This window comes from Hyposmocoma kahamanoa, unplaced genomic scaffold, assembly GCF_003589595.1.
Source record: "Hyposmocoma kahamanoa isolate Upper Pololo Valley unplaced genomic scaffold, ASM358959v1 92, whole genome shotgun sequence".
Taxonomy (NCBI): domain Eukaryota; kingdom Metazoa; phylum Arthropoda; class Insecta; order Lepidoptera; family Cosmopterigidae; genus Hyposmocoma; species Hyposmocoma kahamanoa.
The window spans coordinates 8,653,393-8,671,824 of record NW_020654748.1 but is presented as its reverse complement, the minus strand read 5'-3'; the positions used below and the strand labels follow the sequence as shown (position 1 = coordinate 8,671,824).

The 18,432-nt window shown below is 36.5% G+C and overlaps 1 protein-coding gene across 1 annotated transcript; it reads right to left on the bottom strand.

Moving 5' to 3' along the window:
* Window positions 1-2,654: 2,654 nt before the first annotated feature.
* Window positions 2,655-5,991, bottom strand: LOC113236922. Its single transcript, XM_026473147.1, has 5 exons — window positions 5,987-5,991; window positions 5,608-5,738; window positions 4,924-5,352; window positions 4,037-4,277; window positions 2,655-3,866 (listed from the first exon to the last, which is right to left on the bottom strand). Exons 3-5 carry the CDS (start codon window positions 5,152-5,154, stop codon window positions 2,965-2,967), a joined length of 1,374 nt encoding a protein of 457 aa, XP_026328932.1. The 5' UTR covers window positions 5,155-5,352; window positions 5,608-5,738; window positions 5,987-5,991; the 3' UTR covers window positions 2,655-2,964.
* Window positions 5,992-18,432: the final 12,441 nt, after the last annotated feature.

The window sequence follows — 18,432 nt, the reverse complement described above, 5'->3', positions numbered from 1 at the left end:
TTTACCCCACAACACTCGAAATTTTCCTCTACAGCAAATTCATGTAACTATTCCAGTTTATTAAAATGTATAGTATTTTTAACGAAAATGCATACTCCACCCCATCTGTGATTTTTCCTGCAAAAATGTTCCGCTAATTTATAACTTTCTATATGTACACAAGACTAATCGCCATTTTTTAGGAACGTTCCGCTGAAACATAGTACATCCGGAGCCGTATCTGCGAGCGAATCTATGTAAATGTCAATTGCATTTAGTTTCGAGCGAATACTTTGGATATTCATATGGAAAACCTTAAAACTTCCTTTACTTTTATTCATGAAAAAAACTATGGTTCGAATTCCCTTCGCTGTAATTCAAATTGCAATACTTTCCACTATTACAAGTTATCTTAACATGTTTAAAGTAGTCCGTTAACCTTGTCTGGGAAGAATGTTTTGAATTAGTCGGTTTAGATATTTTTAAAATATTACATGTGCGATTTAAAGATAGGATCATTGCTGAGTGCATGTTATGAATTTTATATTTACGATTGTTATAATTTAAATATGTTCTATTATAATCCCTAGTATTGATATATTTGTTCAACGCAAGCACTTTGCCCACAGAACCCCTGCTATTAGGCTTATTTATACTCACTTAAGTACGTTCAACAAGTCTATCAGCGTGAGCACGTACTTGTCACCTTTCATAATAGCTGTGCTCACGATCGACGATACGCATGTAAAATATACCGTGGTGCCACCGATTTCAATTTATAGACAAGAACATTCACAGCAACTACATGTTCCAAAACACTATCAATAGTAATAGTGTTTTGATTTTGTGTTGAATTTTGTCAAAGAGTATCAGTGCCGTAATACCGTGGACAGACGTGACAATCTACTCTTGGGAATGTGCCAGTCAGGCAGATAATATTGAGTGTAGATCAATGATATTTATCCATAGTTGGGGAATCAACGTAAAGCCCCTGGCAAAGTGGCTAGGTATGTGTTTCACAATACATTTCGTTTTGTTTTGACCCAGAGGCATTCCGCTTACTATTTACTATTATTATATTATTAAAAAGAAAAACAAATTAAGCTTAGAATAATAACGCATAGAATGATAGTTTCATATCAAACGAACTGTCACAAGTGAGGCAAAAATCAAATTCATGTAGGCTAGTTTTAGTAGTAGGTTAATTTTCGGTTTTAGTGAATATTTATATAAAAATACAAGTTGAAACGCGTTACTTCCTTGTGGAATGTGATGTTAGCAGGGCTGGGCAAAATACATGCTACGTCTTAATTGAAATACAAATTACAAAATACTTCCTTATATGTATTTAAAATACGAAATACCAAATACTTTCTTGGGGTGTATTTGAAATACAAAATACAAAATACTTTCATGGGTTGTATTTAAAATACAAAATACAAATACAAATTACAAAATACTTTTTTAATATACCTGTCCTGTCGCGACATTCGGAAACCAACAATTTCCTTCAATGTTTTTTCCTTCCACAATACATATCTTGAAAAAGAAGTTTTAAATTATTATTTTTACAGAAATACAATTAACAATGATTACAGGTGTAAAGAAATAATATACGATATTTATGCTCAGGCCACACAGAGGCGGCCGCGGAAGCGTTCCGGGCGCGGGCATTTTTGTAATGTACGAGTTCATATGAGCCCTGCCACACTGAAACGCGCGGCCGGCGTTTCCGCGACCGCCTCTGTGTGGCCGGAGCATAAGTGTACAAAGCGTGGGTGTGTGTAGTGCTTGTGTGTTGAGTGAGCGCTATTGGCCATCTCAATTGGATCTAATTCAGATAGCCAATAGCACGCACTTATTTTAATTTTACCGCACGCGTCGCGATTGTCATGCGTAGCTATGGTACGAGGGCTGTAGTGAAAATATAGTAGATTGTACAACAAGTGCATAAAACGCGTCGTTTCACCCGGGGCGAGTATATCCACCGGAGCCGCAGACGAGGGTGGATACTTAAGTCGAGGGTAAAATGGGTTTTATGAACGAGTTATACACTCTGCTTTTCACTTCGATTGCGAGGAAATTAAACAGCAATATTACAAATAAACGATAATTTAATTAAAATTGAATGTAAAACTGCAACAATTAGACATATTTAATGTGATGGGTTTTTCCTTATTTTATGCAGCCTACACCCAGCATAGATACGAACTTTAATACGAAATAGTTATTATTAACACAGTTGCTCAAAACGTGGTCTTTTTCGTACTACAAATCGTGTCGACAGTTGAATTTTTCGCACTAGTGCTTTTCCATTTTTTTTTATTTACTGTTGTTTCAAGTCTTAAACATAGAACTAAAGAGGTTGTGTTTGTAAGTAAATATAAGTTTTAATGACGAATGATTTACGTCACAAAGCACATAAATATTAATAAACATTCATTCATTCTCGCAGGACATTGGCGAAATCGCCATTTTTTTGTTTAATTTTTATAATAATATTAAACTACCGTACATAGTTATTTTTACTTGACATTGGCAAAATCATTGATTATTTCGATGGAGCCATAACATTTAAAAGAAGAAGGAGAATAAACATACAACCTCATTAGTTCTATGTTTAAGACTTGAAACACCAGCAAATTAAAAAAAAAAATTAAAAGTAAAAGGTACTAGTGCGACAAATCCAACTTTCGGCACGATTTGTAGTACGAAAAATACCACGTTTTGAGCAACTGTATCAAAAAGGTAGTTTTTAATTATTTAAAAAAGAATTCCCTTTCAAGAAAACTAGTCTTTTGAAAGTGCTATCAGATAAACATCCTCTCGTCGGAGAATGTATAAACCCTGCTAAAGAGAATAATCTCTCTACTGGTCCGGAAGAACACAGACTCGTATCAAATTTTATGAAAACTTGTTTTATGTTTGGGTAATGTTCAAGAATAGTTAGCTCTTTACTTTTTTCATTTAGAAAGCTCACTAGCTCTAATTCCATTTTGATGTTTGTGGCCGATCACTGTCACTATTTATAAAAATAATAAAATCATCATCTTCTTTACTTGTATTGCTGCTTCTTCTACTTCCCTCTTCATGCTTTTTAAAATTAGCCTCTAAAGCGTAAATGGCAAGATTTTGTATCCTTTGCTTTTCTTCGGACGTGGTAGATTCTGGCAGCCAACGCATTTTATAGGCAGGGTGATAGCAGGATGCCAATATGGCTTCATTAACTTCGGGAGATAGTTTAAAAAAGTTATCAAACCTCTTTTCTAAGCTGTCTTTCAATTTAGATACAACTCCAGAAAAATGTCTTAAATTGTTGCCCTGTAACCTTTCTAATCTAGTTCTTACAGACATTAAGCTAGGCAGAAGTTTACCATAATAACAATTATTGCCCTGAATGTAATCTAAAGCTGTTGCAATCGGTTTAAGTACCTCTACAAATTCTTCAAGGTATTCCAGTTCTATAGCCGAGAAAGCGTTGGTCTTCCCCAACTTATCAAATAAATCATTTAATTTTGATTTTGTTTTCATAAGTTGGACAATTGAATCATACAGCGAATTCCACCTTGTAGGACACGGATATACCAATTGATTCCCAAGACATTCTTGTATTATTTCTGCAGACTTGGGCCTTCTGGACATATTCCAGAGCAAAGTACATTTTGCTATTGCTGAGTAATGAACCCTGCTAATGGGAGATTCTTTTATGTAATTATTCATGTCTGTAGTGGCCAAAAGACTTAATGTGTGGCTAGCACATCTAAGGTGCCTGGGTAAATATAATTCCCTAGTTGTTATTTCCTCAATTGAGTTGTGAGGTAACAGAACCTCATCATATAGAATGTCAGAGGCTATACTCGAAGAAGTTCTAACAACTTCCGCAGTATCTGAAAAAAAAACATATCAAGTACTTAGGTACGTACAATTGGTACAAATTAATAATATTAATTCACATTACAGTTAAAAATGAAATTTGGGTAGAATTCAGTGGTAAAATTTTTGCCAAATTGAAGAGTAATCACTCTGACTTTTATAAATTAACTGTTTTCTTTCTTACCTGCAAGGTCAGCATCACCATCAGAAAAATCAGGTATATAGTTAGTAACGCCAAATTCTCTAAAAGCCTTCACAAAATTTGACCCATTGTCAGTAGTTGTTGACACCACTTGTTCAAGTTTTAATTTAAACAAAGACTGTATTTCAAATAGCATCTCAGCAATTTTATCATACGTATGTGACCCTTTGAAGCGATCAAAAGATAATACACAACTCATGCGTTTAAGTGTATTTTTATCAATCTGAAACCAAAATAAATATAAAATTAAAAGTATTGTAAAAAGACATTATAGCATATTTTATGCAATAAGACATAAATAAATAAATCAATTAACATGTTTATTACACACCCGAAAGACTATTTCTGAACCTATAGTGGCTATAGTATACAAAAAAAAAAAAATTATCTACATGTGTAATATTTATTTGTAGTTTTATTTTATTATAGTTTATATGTATTAGTGTTACCATTTATTATTGATTATATTATGTATTTGTATGTATGATTTAAGTAACTTATCTGTGTTTATTGAGTATGTAGCATTCATTTTTATTTTGTTTTTTATTCCTTTTTCATACAGTATTGCCAACCCATCTACGTTGGTAGATGGGTTGGCTACCAACTAACCTTTGAACAACTGAGAGGATAGTTGAATCCTCTCAGTTGTTCAAAGGTTAGTTGGATTGGAAGAAATCCCTTTATGGGATCATAGCAATCAATCAATCGATCAAGCTCATCTTTGTACACTATTTTTCTACCTAAGTTGTTGTAAAGTTATTGTTGTATAATAAAGTGTTTACATACATGTATACTATATGACCTTAAATGAAGATTTAAAAATCTGCCCAAAGTAAATTAAATAGCTAAGTAAAACAATAAAAGTTTACCCAGTGTGCAGTTACACCAAGGAAGCTTCTAGTTTTTGTTGACCATATGTCTGCAGTAGTTGATACATAGTCCAAATTACTCAAAATGTTTATTAGTTTTTCTGTTAGTTCTTTTTGGGACATTTCAATTTTTCGTCCTAGTGTTCGTCTAGACATTACATGTAAATTTTCTGAAAGGTCAGAAAACATTTTCACAAAATTGGGGTCATCCACTGTGCTAAGTGGTTTCATACTCTGTATAATGTAATTAATGATATTATCATCTAGCTTTTTCTGAGTACTCTTCTGTGACTGTGATTTAAAATCAAGTTGTTTTTGTTTCAATTTTGAATTTGTTTCTTCAATTTTTAACAATTTCTGTCTTTTACCAGTTATACCTTGCTTTACTTTATCTTCCTCATATTTGCTAAGAATATCAGGGTGCTTTCGCTAAAAAACACAATAAAGAATAAGTACATAATTTAAAAAAAAAGGAGTAAAGTTTCAGCAATATAGGTCATTTTTGGTTTTTCATTGGTCTATTGTTGATTTTTTTAGATGCACATGTGTCCAGAAACTCAAAATACACCACAAGATTATAATAAGCATAGTACAGGATAATTTAATTAGTATAGTATAATGTATTATATTTATAGCTCACAACGTTATTTTCAAGAATAATTAGTAATGGATTTCCTGGCCTACCTTTAAATGCAATCTAAAATTGCTTGTTGCTTTCAAACTACCTTTGATGATAGCTTTACATTGTATACATGTCGCTTGGACGTTGTCTTGATCGTCGTTATTATTAGTGTTACCGGTACTGCTACCAGAAACTGTGAAATACTTTTCCGTTAAAATTAGTGGATACACCACAGACGTAGATGGTAGTTTCTCCATCGTTCTCTATGTATGAAAAAATATGTTAAACTAATCAATACAACCAAACCAACCATACTACAGAGCACGTAGTACGTACAATTATTATTAATATTCCCATACAAGACGAATACTTGATATACAATACAAGTATCTACATAAAGTGTTCGTCTTGTATGGGAATTATGCCGTTCATAACACGTACGTTCACAACACAAATTAGAAAGATGGTTCACTTCTTCTTCTTCTTCTTTTAAAAGCTATGGTAAAGATATGCTAAACGATGATTTCACCAATGTCAAGTAAAAATGACCATGTGCGCTAGTTTTGTAAAAATAGGACTTCTACTTTGTGATGCCAAAAATCACAAATTCTATTCTATTTCCTTAATGGCGGCCACTAGGCTTGGGCCAGTGTTAGTTTCGAATGGTTTCGAATCACAAATTCACAAAGCCGTTATTATCTAAAACTGTTCCTAAATCTAAAACCCTTCTTCTTCTTTTAAATGTGATGGCCCCATCGAAATAATCAATGATTTTGCCAATGTCAAGTAAAAATAACTATGTACGGTAATAAAAATTATACAAAAAAAATGGCGATTTCGCCAATGTCCTGTGAATTTCGTTATAACCCTTCTTCTTCTTCTTCTTCTTCTTTTAAATGTGATGGCTCCATCGAAATAAGCAATGATTTTGCCAATGTCAAGTAAAAATAACTATGTACGGTAGATTAGTATTATTATAAAAATTATACAAAAAAATGGCGATTTCGCCAATGTCCTGTGAGTTTAGAGGATGGAAAATTGTGGGAAAATTATAACCTGTCTTTGACATTACGATGCAGTGTTGCCACCTGCAAATGTGCTTCTACTGCGTTGGATACGAGTATTTCATACCCATAGAGGTTAATTTTGGGAACGTTCCGTTTTACACACACACACGTCACGTCACCATTGAGTTCAATATCATATAAATCTATGCACGTCACATAATAGGCTGTACATTGAAAAATAAAAGTATTTCGTTGAAATGTATTTTACAACGAAAGTATTTGAAATACAAATTACAAAATACATTACGGTCAGGTATTTGAAATACCAATTACAAAATACATTTTTAGGGAGTAATGTAGTAATGTAAGTAATGTATTTTAAATACGTATTTCAAATACAAGTAATTCAAATACTGCCCAGCCCTGGATGTTAGTATCTATTTTATGTTTGTCTGACGTATTTTTACTCTCATTTACCGCACATTTCGTCTTTTTTAGCTAAAATTCTGGAGCTATTCGCGGTGCAAGTAGACCTTGAGCACTGACGGCCCGCCCGCTCGTGTAGGCCCTTTGGGAGCGCTTCAATTTGCCTCACTTAGCGTGTGCGGACTAGGTTTCTATGCGTAATTATTTTAAGAAATTAAGTAAATAAAAAAAAGAGTTGTTGAAATTATTGATGTTATGTTATGTATTTCTCCTTGAAGATAGGCAAAGATCATTAGACCATGCAGCCTAGTCGTTTTTATGTTTTTGTAAATTTATATGTGGTAACCATAGTAAATATTTTAATCATGTTATCCCTACTCTATTATTGTATAGTCTGAACACTCTATTGCTTATTAATCAATGATATTGAAGTGTTGTGTCTTCACCGCAAATCAGTGAAACACAGCGTGTGTATGGAACGCCGCATCTAGTACACTAGTATATAGATATCGTTGCGTGGTGCTGTATTAGGTATTACACGGTCATGTCCAAACAACAGAGTGAACCATCTACTTCTTGTTTTATTTAAAGAAAGGAAACATTTTTCACTCAACTACATCAATATTTAAAACTTTATGAAAAATTATCTTCAAAACATTGTTTATTGATTAGCCACGAAAATAAATCTTACTTTTACATTTGCCTACGATTAAGCTCAGATATTTTTATTCGAAATAATTCTGCACCCTTGGTGTAATAAAGCCATATCTGCAAAATTACACTTTTCAACAGAGGTTTAAAGCTTTTACGAATAGAATAAGTACTACAAATACAATAGATTTGTAAACTTCACTAAACTTCACTTATACACATATTGTTTCATGTACCGCGTATTATTTTTATGATTTTCTTATGGTAAAAGCACGTTTGACGTATATTGTAATATAAAGACCTCCTTCAGTCAGATGCAAAAATATTTTACAAAATAAGACAAATTGCATCACACCCCCGTACTACGGATACACATATAAACAACTACAAACTACTCACGAGAGAAATAAATGTGGTCCATACAAAGATTTCTCCAGGCCCCGGAATAAGACTCGGGACCTCTGCGTGGCAGACCAGCATAATAACTATTCGGCCACTGAGGCAGTAAAGTAATCGTGGCATATTAGTAATTAAGAAGCGACATTTCGATAAATTAATGCAAAAACTTATGTTAAGTATGAAAACAACACTTAATTATCACCTTAAACCGAGTGCCACATGAGCAATGCGGTGTCGCAACGTAACGCCACATAATTACGCATCGTAACACCCCTCGCGCGTCACACGCCCCGCTTCAACGCACCATGTGGCATGTAGTTCTTATTTATATCTAACAAAACTCAGCGTCACTGCTGCGTCCCAACGCTGCTGACGCAATGCATCATGTGATTTTGCTCTAAGGACTTGACCTTACTTCATGCACGCAATTAATGGGCTTCAGTATTCAGCGTGCTAATAATATCCCAAATCACATATTTAGTGCGTATGTAGTGCTTTCAAGTGGAACTTAACTTTTACATGTCATTTCATGCTTTAGCTTGCCTAGTCATTATTTGAATTAATTATACTTTGTTTTGTTTTATTGACTTCTCCTGCTTAATTACATTATTTTTAGCCTTCTCACGTGTAAGTGTTTCCAGTTAACCGTTCATTCTTTTTATTAAAGGATTAAGTATTTCCTAGAAGAACTGGAAGGCGTACGTACAATTCACATGCTTTAGTAATACAATGCCGTCGGTTCGGGCAAATGCAAACTAAACTTAATCTATGTTCTCTATATCCGTTTCATTTATCATCAGTAAGAAAAGGTCATTTTGACTTTAGTTTAGAGCTGAAATTTATAATTAAAATTTATGAAAAGCTGTCATAGCTGTCTCTTCATAAATTTAGTCACGATACGACTATAACAGTCTACGTTATGAAGTAGTCTGTGAACGTCAACTCTGAAATGAAAATATTCTATCTTGTAATTGGTGATAACGAAATTGACAGACGCATAGAACAAGTTTAGTTTGAGTTATCTCAAAAATACTCCAATAACCAAACTGAAACGAATAATGAGTTCCTTGAAGCGTGATATGTAGTTTTTGAGCGTTTATTGGTTAACACCAAGTAATACAAACACACAAACATCATATCTATTAACAGATTTTTTGAGAATTAGATATGATGTTTTATTATTTACTCATTTTGAGCTGTATAAAATCAAATATTTACTTCGTATAGAAAGCAGTAAGGGTCATCTTGAAAGAAAGATTACCTTCTGTTCTTGCGTTCGATTCTCATATAATAGGTTGTAAAGACTTGTGTAGAAATGTAAAGACTATTTTTATGTATTTTTTGCGAAAATACTTCACTTGTTTGTTATATTGATACAAATATCGAAGAAACACGATATATCGAAATTGTCAAAGTCAGTGAATTTAAGGTTTCACATGGCTCTGATACATCGCTTTTGGGCTCTAAATATTATTTCTCTGTAGTAGAGTTACCCAGACAATCACACCATACCTAAGGCTATCCTTAGGATCTATATCCTATAAAGCCGTTGTAGGGCATTACAGTTCGGTGGTCTGCTGTTTTCGACAATTTGTAGAGTGCATGCATAGTATAGTTTTGCACAGATCTGTTGCGAATGTGTTCTAAACAACATCTACAGTTATACCTAAAAATGTTGTTACAATCACTCTTTCTATAGCAGTGTCACCACATGTAACTTTTAAGTGCACCTGGTGGTAAGCGACATACCTGTCCATCATTGTAGTGCTATTTAGAGCTTTAAATCGTAAAGACCTTAGAGGCAATGCCACTGCGCTAGTCACCTTGAGAGATAAGTTGACAAGTCCCATGTGCCTGTAATTGCACCAGCACCCTTGACCCTTTAAAATCGGAACGCAGTAATGCTCATATTGCTTGGCGGCAGAAATAGATAAGGTGACAGTACTTCCCTGGACGAACTCTTTCACAAGGAAATCTACTGCTGCTCAAAAACTTTTAGGTCAGCTAGATTCATTCTCTGATTAAAAAACGCAATTTTAATTTTACTTGCTTTGACTTTTGAGTTATTATTATTCATCCATGCAACCAAATGTGCAAGATACCGGTTCATTTATATAAAACTGCACATTATAGCGCATTGTAATTCACTAGTCCTAATCAGATTAGGCCTTCAAATGAGCGAGTCGCGTCCTACTATATCTTTCTAATTTGTCGTCGCGTCTTGTTATATTGTGTTAGCTAGGGACCCCTCCCCGCGCTTCTCCCGTAACTCGTTCGGCGCCCGTGCAGCTGACAGATTCATGAACAAAACAGGTTATGACTCGATGTTTTGTTCATAAATTAGGAAATTACACTTCAAAGCACAATAAAAACATCTACGTTACTACTTCCTTCTTGATCACAAGTTCACAACATCTTATTACTAGTGTGAAATATGGTGAACCTTGCGAGGGCGCTCCTATATCTTTTATTTTTAATTTTTTGTAGAGTCAATTGAATTGCTTCTAATAAAATTATATTTATAACAGTGATACGTTATTATAATTGTATATCTTTATTTAACTTAATAATCATAAACATTTAAACATGTTAATGTTAATGTTAATTCACATAGCATTATTCGAAATAGTAAGAACAATACTTGTTTAATGTTGAAGTCAAAGAACTTTTATTTTACGAAAATAGATAATCTTGTTTAATATATTTGAAGTAATGTACTTTAAATATGTATTAAATATTTTATTAATTTGTTTTCACACTACACACACTTATACCTGTATGTATATATTGCAAAGATTGTGTAAGTATTTATTCGATATAAGAGTACACACTACAATAACACTATACACACTCATGATATAAGTATTTACGTAGTTTATTTTATTTTCTGTTTCGGGACGCATACGTCCGTCACTCTCACTCACTCGGCTAGGGCCCATTGAAAACCAGCGTCACAACCTGGCCTTGGTTGTGACTTTAGCTGAATGGGATCCTTTTGTATACGCCAAAGCCGCGCACAAGTCAGTATAGTATTATGTAACTTGTTGTTTAAATGTTTTTTACGCTGTTTTTTGTGTTATTTCTGTTCTAGCTATATTAGTCTTTGTTTTTGTGTTTTTTTTTATAATGTGGCGTTACAATAAATGGTTTCTATTTCTATTAAGTCTTGAACCTGTGGACTGTCAGGAGGAGACTCTAAAAATTGGAATACACAGCCGAGAACCGCCTAGGGAGCCTTAATATACTCTATAATCAACGTGTAGCAAAGCTGACGCTTGCCCTAAATTGTGCGACAGATCCATGTGGAGTGAAGTATGGTTTTATTTTCTGATAAAGACAGACTCTCCAGTTTGGTGAGGTTGCAAAGTGATGAGAAGACCTGAAAAGCGTTATGCAACGTATGTTTCGAAGAGATTACGCTATATAACAGACCCTCTGTTATGTTTTGGGCAGGCATAACTTCCGAAGATCTGGATATAGTTTCAGTTTTCGTTATATCATTTATATTTTTAGTGATAACAAGTGACGGGACGAATAAGCGTGTATCGCTTACCCCCAGGCGGTGGTAAGCGATATACATTTCCTTAGCAGTTGTAGTACCACTGAGAGCTTTAACTCGCAAAGATTTCAGGGACACTGCCACTGCGCCTGTCACTCTGAAATACAAGTTGACAACTCCCATATGCCTGTAATTACACCAGCACCTATTCTTTAAAACCGTAACGCAGTAATGCTCACGTTACTGCTTGGTAGCAGAAATGGTAAGGTTACAGTACTTCTTTGGCCGAACTCTTTCAGAAGGAGCTCTACTGTCATTAACAGCTCATTAATCGCTCTCTCAATGCGATAAAACGACACATCAGCGAAATCCTAATTCCTCATTCATAACCAGCACTAGCCGTGTCAGGTGCTGCTACTGTCTTTATGGACGATAATTCTTGAGCACGTCGAACGTATGAAGTAAGTTCTAATCTAAGTGAGGTCGGTATTCGAGGTCCATCCAGGTGTACATAGGAGACCCACGGCAAGAAATAATTGCCCGTGGTCCATCCAGGTGAACCAGTCACGCGGTTCACGGGCAATAAGTGGAGCGAAATATTCTAAAATGACGTCTTAGGAGTTATACGTCCAGCCCTACAAAATAACCGAGAGCTTTAAACTATTATTACGACAGAATTTGAACGTATTCCCTAAGAGAAACCTCCAGAAGTCATCTCGGCCACATTAATTTTTCTCTTTTTGCAGCTATTGCTTATTATTGATAATTGCTTGGTAAAGATCATTTGTTTATTAACGAATAAGAACAAAATGAGAAAAAAAAATCAAATTAAGAAAAAGCTAATTTACAGATAAAAGTAATTTTTTTTAAATTTCATTTTGTTCTATTAATATATTATCGTTACACTCATACATACAGTACTTGAAACAGCATAGGTGCCTGTTAGATAATACCCGTATATTATTTTTTTATATCAAAGAAATTTCGACAAGGATAGAGTAAAGAAGGAAAAATCGTTTTATAAGAAAGATGAGAATTTAGAAGAAATACTAAATATGCAAGAATTATTTACGATCCTATTGAATTCCATAATTGTTCTTATTTGTCACTATAATAACAAACATTATAAGCAGAAAGTAATATCAAGATCGCAATTCAAATTTGGTTTCCAATAAAAAAGACGCCGTCAATCAAGAAACAAATTCATTTGATATTGCGTTCGTTATAAATTTATTATTACAATATTATGATGGTCATCAGCTGGAATAAGGATGTACCTTTTTCTTGCAGCTATTTAAACACAATAAGCAGTGTAAGATATACTTATCTTAATGTAATTCCAACAAAATTGTTGAAGAAAATTAAACAACTTAAGCGATCACAAACGAAACAAGTACGCAAATAGACTGAGGCCAAATCTCGAAGGCAAAACTTTCTGGCTTTCTTACGCAAACTCCTTTGACAATAAAGGGATCTTGTTAAAACCTCGTAGATTGCGACGGTTAGGACGGCTTCAAATTGTTTCCGTATAGAGGACGTTGACAGTTCCCCAGCTGCGAGCTGACAACGGTCGCCTTGGGTGACACTGTAATCTATTATGTGGAAACTCTGTTTATAAGGAGCAAAATTGTTGGTTATAAGGCTTTTTGTCTCAATTTTTATTACGCTTCAGATAAATATGATTTATTATAACAAATTGTTAGAAGACTTACTTTACTCACATTCGAGATGTTATTGAGAAATGCAGATTTGTTTATCAAATGATTTAAAGCACTGTAGATCTGTGTTTTTCATGAAAAATACTGTTTGACATGATGCCAGCACGACGTACAAAAACAAACTGGCTGTTCTTCTTTAAACACTTACAAATAAAATCAGTGTTTACTGAAGACATGCTACAAAGTGTTTGTAAATACCATCCAACCACAAATTTGGAAAATACTTAGCAAATGATGCGTTTTAATATTCTTAACGAAAGATAAAACGGGACCTTTTATCAATGTGACAATTTTGTATCGTTTTCGAGAAAATTTACTTCAAAATTGTTACTTAGAAATATTGACTTACAAATAAATGGACGACGGGTCTAATACAAAAACCACGAAAAAAATGTCCCAAGTCGACCTATTCGAAATTTAAATTGTAATGTCATCGCAGTATCGCGCTGTCAGTCGAACAAATGAAGACTAAAGCGGAGTTTGGCGCCGCCTTACAAGTGCGGACACTTTTTAGCGCAAACCCGATAGCGCCTTACAAGTGCGGACACTTTTTAGCGCGGACCCGACGTCCATATAATTTTAAGTCAATGCTTAGAAAGTACAAAATTCATACTAACATAAAAAAATATATATTTATTTATTATTGACATGATATAAGATATTACATTGTTAATATATTTATTAACATTGACATGATTTTTAATTGGAATTTAATCTCTATTTATATATTACAGTTTAGCTTCTTTCCCAAAGTATAAGTTAAGAAAATCGATCGATTTATCTTTGTTATTACGCATTAGTAGCATAAAAACTGTATTTTAATGAAAAGACACGCTTTCAGTGCCTGAGAATATCTACAATTTGTATGATCAAGTTTTTTAATCTAGAATTTTCTTAAATCTTTCTATAAAATAAAAAAGTTATTTCGTAAAAAGCTATCTCTAAAAAAAGTAATAAAAAAGAAAAGCTAATAATTAAATATTACGCATTTTTTTTCCTTTTTAACCGACTTGAAAAAAAGAGGAGGTTCTCAATTCGACTGCATGTTTTTTTTTGTATGTATGTTACGCGATAACTCTGGTATTTGTGCACCGATTTTCATGATTCTTTTTTTGTTGGAAAGAGAGTATCTCAGTAGTGGTCCCATTTAAAATCATCCACCTCTAAGAGTGGCTGTTTACGCATGAAGATTCATTTTTATAAATAGCGCCTAAATTTTATTTTAAGTAGCAATTATTTTAATGGTTGATTTTGCTATTCTCTAATTTAAGGCATTTTTCTCTCAATATACTTTGAGTAGTGAGAACCGATTTTTATTATCTCCTGTGTCAAGTTCCGTATAGTGGTGAACTAGGGGATGGATCCGGGTTTGCGCAGTTTCCGGTAACCGATTTCAATAAAAACTTGGCAAATACTTTTGAGGTCTTTTTTTTTAGTACTCCGTACTGAGATTATATTATAACAAATTCTACAATATATGTTGTTAAACCTTTTAATCCTTTGTTGTTTTAAAGTTATACTTTGAAGCGATATATAACCTTTTTAAAATATCATTCATTACTATAAGATTTTCGAAACTGGATCTGGGTTATAGGATAAACGTGTCAAGTTGTGAAATTCCCAGAGCGACCGTCCTCAAACTGTTAAAGTAACAAGGGACAAGTCCAGATTCTAAACATTATCAACCAGTAAATAGTTACTATAGAAACTGTAACTTATTTATTATGAGTGACATTATTATGAATTAAATTAACTTATTCTATGTGAAATTAGAAATAGACAAACTTTAAATACTGAAGTACAAACATGGGATAGGAAATGAAACTATCAGTGATCAATCAGCTATATATACACCTACGAAGGCCCGAAACGTTGTTTTGTGTTTCTTGAAAAAAAAAAACAAATATACGATATTAAGATCCGAAAAAATTGTTTCATTATGAACTTTATTCAACGTCACCATGTTTTATTACAGGCACTCAATTTTTTTTAATTAACTCCACTATTGTTGTAATTATTAATACAAAGATCGAACACAAAAAACAATCCTTCAATTCGGCTGGATTCCCTCCAGCGTCTTCAGCATACCATGCATGTATTTATTACCTATAACAAAATAGTTTCGTTTTCAATCGCGAAAACCTAAGAACTCGATACAGCTATGGGATTAATGCCTAATTAAAATGAAAAATTTATTACATGCTTTTGGTACAAAAGCTGTCGAAGATTATAATAATAATTATAACTGTGTGCGTTACTCAACATAGCCCCGCAGTAGGGAAACTCTGTGTCGCGGGTGCCATGGACACACACATAGACAACCACAAGTTCCACCCAAACTCACGAGAGAAATAAATGTAGGCCATACAAATATTTCTCCCAGCCCGGGAATCGAACCTGAGACCTCTACGTGGCAGTCAAGTATGGTAACCGTTCGGCCACAGAGGCAGTTAATTATTATATTATAATTATTATTATCGTCACTACCACTGCGCCCGACACCCTGGCACATAAGTGGACAAGGCCAATGAGCCTGTAATTGCACCAGCATCCTTACCCTTCAAAAACGGAACGCAGTAATACTCGCATTACTGCTTGGCGGCAGAAATATGTAAGGTGGCAGTACTTCCCTGGACAAACTCTTTCACAAGGAGCTCTACAGCTACTAAAGCGTGACGGGAGCAGTGGCAGTGCCCTTCAGCTCTTTGCGATTTAATACTCTGAGTGGTACTGCAACTGTTATGGATAGACCTTTTTTTATGACGGGGGGAAATCTTTATGGATACCCCTAAGCCCAGGGAGACTCAGGGGTTATGTGGGGACTCTCCCTCCAGACTGGAGGGAGAATAACCCCCACAAAAGACCCCACTAAAACCCCCCCGGGTTTCCCTCTCGCCGGTTGAGTCGGCGTCGTGGGATCAGTGAAGATTCACCACGACGCCGCCCGGCCGCCCTAGCTTACGCCAGGGCTCCCGCGCCAACGGAGGAGCGAGTCGGTTGTCCTCCGACCCGCCCCCCAGACGAGTGAGGCCGTGCAATGCAGGCTCCGGAGTCCCTGTCCAGAGCCCGCTGGTTTCACTAGGGGAGCAGGCGAGCAGCGAACTGCCTTCGCCTTCTCCCCGTACGTCCTCGCGCTCCCGCTCCGCGGCCTCCTTTTGCGACATAGCCTCTGCGCAAAAGGAGGCCATCGCCTCCCAGGAGTCCTCGCTATCGAGCATGGCGGCAACCACGCTCGGCAGCGAGAGGTCCTGCCCTACAGTCCCCGTCAGAGTGCGGCGCTGCTCATCCCACCGGCTACACACCTCTAGGGTGTGCTGCGCGGCGTCATCCCCAGCGCCGCACTCGTGTCACGACGAGGACGGTTCCCTCCTCGCCACCTTCTGCAGGTAGTGGCCGAAGCAGCCGTGCCCGGTCAGCACCTGCACAAGGTGGTACGACAGTGGCCCGTGGGACCGGTTTACCCACTCTACGAGGACAGGGCGGAACGCCTCTATGGTACGAGCGCCATAGGGGGGATCCTCCAAGCCCTCTTTCCACCGGTCCCGCATGCGCTGCGCCGCGAGGCGGCGCTCCCGTTCAACCTCGTGAGGAGCGGGTCGCTCGCCTCGGTCCCTTATTCCCCGCCGGTAGGTGCGGACCTCCGCCAGGACCTCGGCTTCAAGGTCCCACGGCGGAGTACCGGCGAGGACGCATGCGGCAGCGCAGGCCACCGTCATGTACGCCCTGCACGTTCGCAGGGCGACCTACGGGAACCGATACTCCTGCGATGGAGATACTCCCGCCGAAGACGGCCACATCCATCTTCGGCACGGCGACCTCGAGCCCCAGCAGTTGTATTCGGCGGACCACCATGTCCGCCACTACTGAGCCTGTTCTGGCCGCCTCCTGGAAGGTGGTCCCCCGGACGGCCACCAGCGTGTCATCGGCGTACGCGATGACCGCCGTCCGGGGGAGCAGCGTGCCCCTCAGCACCCAATCATACCCCAGGTTCCACAGTAGTGGTCCTAATACGGACCCCTGGGGTGCTCCGCACCTCATTGGGCGCTCGGCGCGCCTCCCTTCCCTCGTCTGGTAGAGCACCACCCTGTCCTCCAGATAGTGCTCCACCAGACGCCTGAGGTACCTGGGGATATTATGGTACTGTAGTCTAGGCTCTACTCTATGAGTAGAATCTCTGGCTGAATGAGTTAGTTTTGTATTTGGAACGTTAAGAAAATAAGGGAAGATCTTGACATTAAGGACATCTTGATTATTGTTTCGTAACCCTACGCTAAAATTATGTGAAAAGTGAAATAAAGTATATTTTGAAGATTATTACAGTTTGAATTTATAGAAATGCCTCTCGCCACGTAATCTGAGCTACCCCCTTATTTCAAATGGTGGATTGCGCCGGCTAGGCAGGATCTAGTCCATGTGAATAGGATGAAAAAGTTCTTTAGGAGATAATTTAATGTTTTCTTGTTTTCTATTAGGTTAACTAATCTTTTATGTTTACTTTTCATGTGGAACCACATTGACGTTATGAGAAATATTTGGAAAAAAATTAATATTTTCCTGTACATGCAGACTTGGAAGGAAGGGAGGAGAAGATACACCATCAAATAGATAAAATTTACTTTTGTTTTTCTTATATATTTTTTAATTTGATAGATATATTGTCCTGTATGTGCGAATAGTTCGTGCTCATCCTTTCAGTTGAACAAGGACTGTCTGCGTGCTGGGAAAATATATTTATTTAATTATTAGAAATCCTTCATGTGGTATACCGCCATATCATATGTATGTTAGGATATGTTGTTAGGGTTATATGTGTGTTGGTTCTTGTTTGTTTAAAGATAGTAAGTGAAGCTGATGGAACGTGATAGCTGCAAAATGAAGACTAAGGCAGCTGGGAGATCAATAGTGATGTAACCCAGTGATCGTTCGATGGATGTTCAAGCCTGTGTCGTCGTTGTGGCAGCATGCACGTTGGAGATAGCTTAGGTTTAGGGAGTTTAGGGAAATAGTTTTGTAGCAATGTTTAGAAGTTTGATAGGGTCGTTCAGCCAGTTTAGGGTCGATGAAATAAAGTGTTAGGGTTTAGTCAGGTTCCCTAATTAGCTAGGATAGCTAACAAGTGAAAATATTTTGATTTGTTTGTTTAGGATGTGGTCATGGACTGTCCTTTTAGATAGGTTTTTGGCAGAC

Coding starts and splice junctions, on each gene's coding strand:
- LOC113236922 (XM_026473147.1), bottom strand. CDS start 5,154: ATGAAACCACTTAGCACAGTGGATGACCCCAATTTTGTGAAAATGTTT. Junction 4,278..4,923: donor TTGGTGTAACTGCACACTGG/GTAAACTTTTAT, acceptor TTTTGGTTTCAG/ATTGATAAAAATACACTTAA. Junction 3,867..4,036: donor TGGTGATGCTGACCTTGCAG/GTAAGAAAGAAA, acceptor TTTTTTTTTCAG/ATACTGCGGAAGTTGTTAGA.